The sequence below is a fragment of the Lactuca virosa genome, chromosome 3 (genome assembly GCF_052849685.1).
Source record: "Lactuca virosa cultivar CGN04683 chromosome 3, Lactuca_virosa_CGN04683_v6, whole genome shotgun sequence".
Lineage (NCBI taxonomy): Eukaryota > Viridiplantae > Streptophyta > Magnoliopsida > Asterales > Asteraceae > Lactuca > Lactuca virosa.
The window spans coordinates 205,575,219-205,585,823 of NC_136428.1; the positions used below are offsets into that span (position 1 = coordinate 205,575,219).

General features: G+C 33.8%; 2 protein-coding genes across 2 annotated transcripts; one reads left to right on the top strand and one right to left on the bottom strand.

Moving 5' to 3' along the window:
• The first annotated feature begins 240 nt into the window (after nucleotides 1-240).
• Nucleotides 241-2,832, top strand: CGLD27 (DUF1230 family protein (DUF1230)). Its single transcript, XM_079085978.1, has 7 exons — nucleotides 241-650; nucleotides 757-909; nucleotides 1,383-1,460; nucleotides 1,563-1,658; nucleotides 1,738-1,773; nucleotides 1,922-2,088; nucleotides 2,403-2,832. Exons 1-7 carry the CDS (start codon nucleotides 381-383, stop codon nucleotides 2,563-2,565), a joined length of 963 nt encoding a protein of 320 aa, XP_078942104.1. The 5' UTR covers nucleotides 241-380; the 3' UTR covers nucleotides 2,566-2,832.
• Nucleotides 2,833-3,586: 754 nt separating this feature from the next.
• LOC145166925 (Chaperone DnaJ-domain superfamily protein) lies at nucleotides 3,587-6,160 on the bottom strand. Its single transcript, XM_079085979.1, has 3 exons — nucleotides 5,702-6,160; nucleotides 4,496-5,517; nucleotides 3,587-4,013 (listed from the first exon to the last, which is right to left on the bottom strand). Exons 1-3 carry the CDS (start codon nucleotides 6,059-6,061, stop codon nucleotides 3,869-3,871), a joined length of 1,527 nt encoding a protein of 508 aa, XP_078942105.1. The 5' UTR covers nucleotides 6,062-6,160; the 3' UTR covers nucleotides 3,587-3,868.
• Nucleotides 6,161-10,605: the final 4,445 nt, after the last annotated feature.

Here is a 10,605-nt window from a genome sequence, read left to right on the forward strand (position 1 = left end):
AATTAAACAAAAAATTGTATGAATTATAAGGAACCACTGATTATAAATTCATGATCGTAATAGCACAAATGGTGTTTTTTTTTTCTTTAAAAAAAAAAAATAGGCTAGATGCATAATTTAATCTGACGTTGCTATGGTGCCACGTGTCCTAAAACAACCAAACCTCAAAAGAAAAAATAAAAAAGAAAACAAATTTATCTCCAAAACCAAAATTCCCCCACCACATAAAACATCACCTTCGTCCCCCAAAACCATCTCAACTAAAAGAAAGAAAAAAATCATAACTTTCCTTCGACTTAATCCGTTTTGCAGAGTGAGTTCGAGTTTATCTCCTGGAAATTCTCCAAATTTCCAGGACATAAAATAAAAAATAAAAATAAATGATCAGACTAAGTGTCTACTGCTCTTTACTCTCACCTCCAAGTCAAAAAGTCAAAGACCACCAGAGAATCTCTCCGGCGTCGTTTTGGCAACAGAAATGGAACCGGAGTTCGAGTTCGAGTTCGAGTCCGAGTTCATCGACTCAGAGGAGTATTACGACTATTGCTATGGCTTTAAAAAAAGACGAAATGGATGGAAGATTTAGCAACTTACCGGGTCAAAGCTGGGAACCCGGGTTGGAAATGGAAGTCCCTTTTGAACAAAGGCCGGTATGTATTTTTATGTTTTATGTTTTCATTTTCACATGAAAAAGGCAAAAATAAATTAATAATAACCTACTTTTATTTATGTATTTATTTATTTATTTATTTATAGGTGAATGAATACTCGTCTTTGAAAGAAGGACCATTATATTCATGGGGAGAATTGAGTCCACGATCTTTTTTCATACGCGTTGGAGGTCTTTGGTTGGTTACTTTTACTGTTCTTGGACTCCCCGTTTCTGCTGCAAGCTTTAATCCTTCAAATGTAAGATATAATTTTTTTTCTTCTTCTTTATAAATATATCGTAAATGGATAACTTTTTTATTTTTTCCTAACTCCTTTATATGATACTATTTTTTGAAATAATGGTGTTTGTGTTTATAACCCTAAAAAGGTAATCAATGCAAAATGAAAAAAAGATTGGAATAATTTGATCTACACACTACAAGGTGCGAAGATTTAGAGCACTTTTAATGTAAAATTAAATTAATAATACAATTATAAATTAATAACCAACTATTGGTTGTTCATATTTGGGCACTCTGAACTTTATTGTGCATCAAGTTCCCTAAACTCTTTTTCTTGTATTGCTTAGCCGATCATAATGTTGTATTGATATTGGATAACAATTTTAAAAAATTTAGTGACGATAAATGTAAAAACAAATTCCCGAGGGACCAAATGTGGACAATTTTTACTCGATAACATTAACAACATTTTGTTTCGTTTCTATGCAGGATCCTTTACGATTTTTATTAGCGGCAGGAACTGGAACGCTTTTTCTTGTATCATTAGTTGTTCTCAGGATTTATTTGGTATATATAATATATCCCATTTTTAAAATAGATCTAAAACTACACCAAATTATATAAGTTTCATGGTAAATTTATAAATAAATAAAATTTATATATATTTAGGGATGGAGTTATGTTGGTGACAGACTGTTATCAGCTGTGATCCCATACGAAGAGAGTGGTTGGTATGATGGACAAATGTGGGTAAAGCCTCCCGAGGTAAGGGCAAAATCGTCATTTTACATTTTACAAATGTTGATCTTGGAATAAATTTGTAATTTGCTTCTTTTCTTTGCAGATTCTGGCGCGTGATAGGTTATTGGGGTCGTATAAGGTAACCAAAAGTTTTAAGAAAAAAATATATTTGTGAGAAAAATATATATATATATATATATATATATATATATATATATATATATATATATATTTTAATTCTAATTCATTAATTAAATATTTGTGAATATTTGTTTTTATAAATGTAGGTGAAACCAGTGATAAAATTGTTGAAACAAACCCTAGTTGGAACAGGGGTGTTACTTGTGACAGCTGTTTCATTGATTATTTTTGCTACACCAGTTGAAGATTTCTTCCAAAAAACATTTGCAAATGAAAATTATGTTGCAGCTACAAAGATCAATGCGAATATGAGGTAGGTTAAAACAAGGATTATATATATAAGAAATATCAATATACATAGCATTTTGTCAAAATTATAATTTTGTAGATTTTTCAAAGTAAAATGTCCTAATAAGAAAAAAAAAAAAAAGGATTTGTGTATTTTGCAATGCTATGATTTAGTAGATTTTGTAAAGTACAATAACTTACTAAGAAAACAAAATGGAAGTAAGTAAGATGCTATTATAATTATACCCAAATAAATGAAAGTATTATAGGTAAAAAATTAAAATACATTACCCAAAATATATATATAAAGTAATAAAGTGATATTTTTTAATATTACAGCAAAGAGGAGCTTTTAAGATTGCCATTGGAAGTGAAGGCAGATGATAAACTGGCAGCTGCTGCTGCTGAGGCCGCTGATGGAAGGCCAGTGTACTGCAGGGACAGGTACTACCGTGCACTAGCGGGCGGACAATACTGCAAGTGGGAGGATCTGCTCAACTGATTAAAACAAGAATATATATATATATATATATATATATATATATATATATTCATGTTATATATATAGTATATATAGTATATACACCTTGTTTGATTTTTATGTTGAATTATATGAAAAAATATATATATACGAAAAGTAGATTGTCATTTTGAGATGTTAGTTGGAGAGACCTGATAGACTTCGAACTGCAAAGGTATATAAGTTGTCAAGAAATGAAGAAATATAAATTTTGATTTTGAATAATCAAATGGGTTATTACTTTTGAAATTCAAAGTAGTTGTTTCTCAAGTTTTTGGGAAAAAGATTTATGAATTGTGTAAAATTAAGAAAGAAAATGTCACAGCTACAAAGATCAATGTGAATATGAGGTACATTAAAACATGGGTTAAATGCAAGAAATAGCAATGTATTTTCATTTATATATTGTGTTTTTTCCGGATTAAACCTCAACATTTTTTTCACTAAAAAAGACCTAGAATCTTTTCAATTTTTCCAAAAAACCACTAAAACTTTTTATTTATTTATTTTTTTCTGAAAAAAATCTCTCATAAAAGACCTTATATTTTATGTTTTTTCCGGATTAAACATCGTCTTTATTTTTTTTCCTAAAAAGGACCTTGTATTTTCTTTTTTCTTTTTTCCAAAAAAACCCTCTAACTTTGACCTTTTTCAGAAAAAAAAACCTCAACTTTTGTAGTTTTTCTCGCAAAAACCCTCACATTTTATAAGTTTTTTTGGAAAAAATCGACTAAAATGAAAAAATGTAAGGTATTTTTCAGGAAAAAAATAAAGATGATGTTTAATTTGGAAAAAAAACACAAAATACGTCTTTTATAAGATTATGCTAAAAGGGTCAAATCGGAAAAAAAATGAAAAAATGCAAGATCGTTATCAGGAAAAAAAAGTTGAGGTTTAATTTGGAAAAACAAAAACACAATATATAAAGTCTTTTATGATCATTTGTATTTAAAAAAATTATACCAATTATAGCAATGTTATACATTTACAAAGCAATTCCCACTGTTATAATTAATTACATTTTCCAAATTACAATGTCCAAAAAAGAAAAAAAAAATGGAAGTACAATGATATTATTGAGTAGATTTTTTAAAGTACATTTTTTAAAATACAACGCCTAATAAGAAAAATAAACTTAATGTACATTGCTTATATCATTAAATGCACAAACTGGAATCACCATCTTCTTTACCTTACAAGATTTTTGTTAGACATAATTTATAAATGCAAACTACTTTAAATTAAAAAAGAAAAACCATACAACCTGATTTTCTTGAGATTTTTCCTACACAAGTCTTTTCCACCAATTATATATTTCATACATTTTTCCTTGAAATATATCTCTAATCGTTTGTTTTTGTCTCTTGGATTCTTCTATATCTAAAGTTCTGTATGCAAGAGCTAGCAAATAAATGGCCGGATGAACCCTCCTACATGTCAAAATAATTGTTTATCAAGTTTTTACAGAAAAAGATTATACACCCATATTCATTTTTTTATAAAAGTTAAAAGAAACTGTGAAAAAGATTATTTTTAGAGCTTTTTTAAATTGTCATGTTTGACAAACCCAAAAGTAGCTGATAAGCTAGCTTTTTAAACAGCTACTTAGAGTAGTTTTTCAGAAGCTTTTTAATATTTTCCCGAATATACCCTTAATTAATTATAAAAAAACATATCCTTCTAAATGTCCTTTTATGTCATTTTGTATTTTTCAGCTAGTTTTACCAAACATCATTTTTTATCAGCTAGCTTATAAGTTAGCAGCTAGCTTTTCGGCTAACAGTTTTTCAGCTACCAACCAGCTTTTCAGCTAACAACCAGCTTTTCAGCTAACAGCCAGCTTTTCAGCTATCAGCTAGCTTTTTCAGCTAATTTGCCAAACATAGCCTAAATGATCTAGGATTAAGAATACCTTTCAGAAGGTTGACTTAAGTCAACACCATCCCAATACCTCTGAGATGAAACATTTTTTCCGTTTCTACCCCTTCCATATGTCTCAACATACCAACCACCAATATCATGCAACCCTGAACGAGGCTCAAATAGCCAATATTTACTTGGAGGTAATCGAGCTCTTGTGCATCTACACTCACAAACAGAAGCTTTTTCTCCCAATTGAAACCAATGCATATGTTTCACCATTAATGTCCTATGCTTCATAACCACATGACTCTTTACACCACAATTATTATGAAAATAACAACACCCTTCTTCATCACTACTCCCTAATCCAATAATTGTTCCCAAAAACATCTTATCTTCCTCATCATCTTCATGTAGATTGAGATAAACATGTATATGATCTTCATAATCTTCATTTGATATGTCAATGGTGGAAGTAGAACTCTTTGGTGGGATTCGATTTGCTACTGCAATAATCTTTCCTGATACATGCAACTCAAGATCTTTGTATGCATCACATTGTGACCTAATTTGAGTTCCCAAATCATGAGTTTTAAATCCCATTTCCAAATTCTCACTTTTGGGTAATGGAAGTTGTTCATTGCAGGATGTTGATAATTCAGGCACCCTTTTGGCTATGCATACTTTCCCAAAAAGGTCACGTCCTGAAACTAAATGAAGGATTTCAGAAGTTTCAGGGAAAGATCTTTCATCAGCTTCAAAACAATCAGGGAGGAAATCCATTGAATGGATTATAGGACCATGGTAGGCTGTGTGTATGGCTGAATAAAAGTCGTTTTCCAGTATATCAAAGTAGGTTGTTCCATTTGCTAGTCTTTTCTCTGATACGATGTTGTTTATGGCATATCTATACCATTTTAACCATTCTACAACTTCCATTTGTTGTCCTGTTGTTTCATGGGATTCGTATGTGTACATTGATGAACCTTGACTTGAGGGTTTTTGGAGAATTGGTTTTTGAGATTGTAGATAGTTGTCGTAGTGAGCTCTCTTTTCAATATCTGATAGTATCTGCGTTTAATTAGTCGAAAGAATCAAGCTCCTTTTTCAGATTTGAATCCGATATTTTCAAGGTTATTTAGTTTTTTATGTTTGCTAGAATCAACATTCAATCATTCCCAGTTGAACTGATTACAAACGAGAAACAGGTAAGAAACAGCTATTAAGACATATTACAGTCGAAATATTTGCATACCTCATAAGCTGCGAGAATTTGAACGAATCGGTGGGAATTAGAAAATCCATCGGGCGATTGAGAAAGATCGGGATGAGTTTCCTTTGCCAATTTCCGAAAAGAGGCTTTAATTTCTGCGAAAGTGCAAGACTCAGGAACCCCTAGGAGGTCGTAAGCGTTCCTGCCGGACAATTCAGGTGGCTCCGCCGACTCAGCACTGGTGTTCAGTGCCCGATTACGAGTGAAATAATATAGAAAGCCGGTGATGTGATACGTATGCAGGGGAGATGAAAGAAATGAATGATAGCGGTTGTGATGGTGGTGGTGGTGGTGACGACGACATAGGCTAAGGAAAGTGGAGTAAGTGCCGTTTACCGCCATTCTAACGACTGTTTCTACCGGCTTGGGGCAGCGACTGGAAGGAGGTGAGGTTGCTCCCGGTAGTTTCAGTTTGGCCCCTGTATTTTGAAAACGTATTGAGGAACTGGAATGTAATACCCCTTAAGTTTATCAATTATTAACCGCTTTACCCTGAATATAAATTCTTGTTCATTAATGTTTGAATTTTATTTTATATTTCACATTTATCTAAGTCTCCCACCACCTACACACATTTAGCTAGGGGTGAACATGATACGGTTATTGATCAGAACCGAACCATTAATCGTAAATATATTTATTAAAATTTAGTAACAAAATGGTACGGTAATATAAGAGTGTGGTTATACAGTTATGGTCCAATTTCATATGGTTGTGTTTATAGTTTTTAACCACATGAGTTTGGTGCGGTTTTTAACCACTTGGATTTTTTTTTTATTTTTTTTATTTTTTTTTATTTTTTTACGTTTTAAGAATTCGAAAACTATTAGTTGTAACAATATAAAAATCAAAAAAATATAAGACAATAACTTAAAACATTAACAAACTAATAAACGAATAGTCACCTACTATCTTTTTCTTTTTAATAACTATATTATATATCAACAAACCAAAAAACTATTTTTGCAATTTTAAGAAATTGATTCAACTTTTAGTATCCCACCTAGACATCTGGTATATATTTCTTTTTATTATCTATACTGATTGTGTGACCCGTATACTTTACGGATTTATTAAAACAAAATGTTAAATACGAATGACTAAACGGGAAGTTTATTTGAATTTGAAATTTAAAATAAGTAAAAATTATGAAAAAGAAAATGCAAAAAAATGAATTAGAATTATATGTTTAGTTGTTAGATAAGTGTACTAAACATGTTGATTATAACAAAATGTTAAATAGGAAGAGAACATGTGGTAAAATTATTTTCATTTATTATAAATGATTATATATTATCAGCAACTAAATAACAAATGTTATATATAACTATTTAGATATTAAATTCGGTGCAATTTGGTTATTTGCGGTTATTGGAAAATTAAAAACGGCTCCGTCTCGAAATTTGTAGATTTTAGAAAATTAAAAACTGACTGTCGGTTTCCATCTAGATTTTGGTTTATCGATTTCAGTTTGTGCAGTTTTTTCGGATACTTTTATATGCAGTTCAATTTTTACTCACCCCTACATTTATCCATCACCTTACCGCTAAGTTGGAGGGTTTTTGATGTATCTATTGGTGACCTTATATATGATGTGCAAAAGACAATAGGTTTTTAGATATTACTATTGTTGTTTTTTTTAAACGGCGGGGTTAGTGGTTAGCTAGTATCACGACAACGTTAACGTTTGGAATAGAACTTGAGACCTCCAATATAAGAGGCAAATCCTCTACCAAGGGGCTAGTCCCACATTGCTGTTGTTGTTGTTGTTGTCTTCGTTGTCGTCGTCACCGTCGCCGTCATCGTTGTGGTGGTAGTCATGGTTGTGGTTGTTGTTGTGGTTGTTGTTGTTGTTGTTGTTGTTGTTGCTGTTGCTGTTGCTGTTGTTGTTGCTGCTGCTATAAATATAAAATTACATTTTTAAATATATTTCTTCTCCCTTGTGTTTTTCCTTTTGAAGAAAATACATTGATGTGACATGTCACATCAGCAAGAAGTTCAAGTCACCCGACACATAAGCTTAAGGTGAACTACTATGGAGAGGGTGAGCTGATAAATATGAAATATGAAAAAAAAAAAAAAAAGGTTTGTAAATTTTAATCATTAATGAACAAGAAAATAGACTTAGAGTAAATCTGTATAGATATGTAAGGCTTTAGGGTTTTATGTTAAAAGCGTTTTTTAGCGGAAAAAAAAAAACTTAGAATAATAATAAAGTATCCTAATTGTATAAAAAAATCATTGATTTTTTGTGCACACATATTATCAACCACTTATAGCTTTTGTATATGTATAATCATTAAACTCTACCTTTTATTTAAAAAATACATTCATTACGAGTAATAATAGGTCACCACATGATTGCTGACGTGTAACGCCCCGATTTTCAGGTATTGAATTAATATAAGAATTTTCTTGATTTCAAGGGCTACTCGATGAGTTGGTTGCCCTACTCGTCGAGTAGCAGCGGGTTGGTCTACGTGTGTTAGTGAGTTACTCGCCGAGTCCAAGAAGGGACTCGACGAGTAGGAGCTGGCAGATGAAACCCTAAATTTCGGGGTATTGCACCCTATTTAAAGGATCATTGGCCTCCCCCAGCCTCCCCTTTACTGCTTCTTGTCCCTCTCAAACCCTAATCAAGTGTGTGTGCTCCATTTGTGTATTCTTAAGCTTGGAAGAGGATTTTTGGAGAAAAGAGCTTGGAGATCAAGTATCCAGAAGCAAGGAACTTGTGGGATCCGAAATTTATCTTATTTGGCATCTTCTGGAAGGTATCAAATCGCTATCCTGACCTCATTTCATTTCTAGATCCCTTTTGGGCAAATTTTAGGGCTTTTCTAGTATGTTTGGAAGCTTTTCTTGTGTATAAGCTAAGATCTGAAGTTGTAACTTCAGATCTGAACTCTCTTGGGCTTCTAAGTCCATAAAGCTTCCAGCTCTTGCAAGGATGAGACTCTCCTAAGGTGTAAAGCTCCATTAGAAGCTTAGATTGGTAATTTAGAGCCTCTAGGGCCTTGCATGCACGTAAAGTTTGCAACTTTACGTGATAAACATGCCTTAGAAGCTTGGATCTGTAATCTGGAACCTTGGCATGGCTTAAAAAGTGTCTGTATGGATGAAGGTCTGAAGGGACTCGGCGAGTTGCATAGTCAACTCGGCGAGCCACATGAAGATGGCCATGTACTCGACGAGTTGGATGAACAACTCGGCGAGTCCGATGAAGATTGCCTTGGGCTCGGCTAGTCAGTCGAATGACTCGGCGAGTCGGCTAGGGTTTTTCCCGAACCTTTGGACACGCATGAACTCGGCGAGTTATAGGGAACTCGACGAGTCAACCAAGGATTTCACGACTTCTCGAGTTCAGGAAGGACTCGACAAGTCGGTGAACTGCACTCGACGGGTCGGGTCAACATGGACTGTTGACTTTGACTGTGGACTTTGACCTTGGAAAAGGGTTGGCTTTTGGACTTCTGGGAGTATCTTGGGAATTTATGGACTTTGTGATGTGTCGGATATAGGTGGTGGAGTTTGTGGTGGTGATACGGGAGCTGAGCTTTCTAGTTTCAGACGACAGTTGCGAGGTGAGTTATCCTCACTATACTCAAGGGTCTAAGGCACCAAGGCCGTCCCTTTGGATTGTTATCTGGTTATGTGGTATGTGGTATGGCATGTTAGATCGGTATCCTAGAGGGTAGGATAATATTATGTGCTATGTGTCATGATTCGCCAGATCAGTAGTTGTCATAAAAGCCCTTAAATTTTCAAGAAATTGTGGGTTTTACCCTTTGGTGTCTTTTAGGTTCATTAAAGCCGACTATTTGATTTAATTTTTACATTTATGCCCTTTTAGAGGGTTTCCCGGTTAACTGCCGGTAACACACACAAGTAATCTAACTCATTGAAGTTGAAACCATTGAATCAAACACCAAGTTTTCTTCTTGATTCAAATCTACAAATTGGGAGAGTTTTGTTCTTATTCAGACATGCAAATATAGACTTAAAGGTAAATCACCATCTCTATTCTCCATAACTAAAGATGCACACAACAACCCATCACCACCTGTTCATCATGCTCTTCATCCCCTGTTCTGTTCATCATTTTTCACAAAAACATCACACCTGAAATCCACCACTTTTACCATCACTGAAATCCACCACCACCACCAACATATCTACATTGACATGGTCCACCACCACCTATCCTTTTTTCCCATATCTAAACTCAGCTCTTGTAAAATTTTCCTCCTCATTCACCCCATTCACCATGGTCATCTTGGAAATACAAAGGAACACAAAAATACACATATAAAACAAAAATCAGTAGTAAATCATACACTTGTGTGTTGTGTGTGAATTTTAATCACAAAACATATATTGGTGAAGCCCAAAATGGGTGTGTTACCCTTGAAATCGACGATGAAGAGGTTTGAATCAGACGATGAAGGTGATGAACAAGTGATGCTTGGACTTCAACGTGTGAATCGGGTGATGAATGTGATGAAGAGACGATTAACCCCTTTGCTCTGATTCATGTTTTACTTTTGATGCCACTTGAGGTTCTTTAGGACTCATTCAATTCAATGATGGAACCCGATCAGTTTGAGCATGACAGTGGCAGAGAAGCTCCTTATATCAATCTGCAGAATTGGAAGGGAAATATGATGGATGAGATCGATCCGTTGATGGAGGAAGAAAAGACCGATCAGCCACAAGCCCTAATCTTTAAAAATGTGGATGATGTTGATGGATTCAGGTAAACAGAAGAAAAGGATGTTGAGGTTTGTGCGTATAATGAATATGTGAGGACGTGCGTCGACGAGAGAGGGTGGAGCTACGCCGGTGGACCGGCTCTGGTTGTGGATAATATTGATGGCGACTCTAAGGAG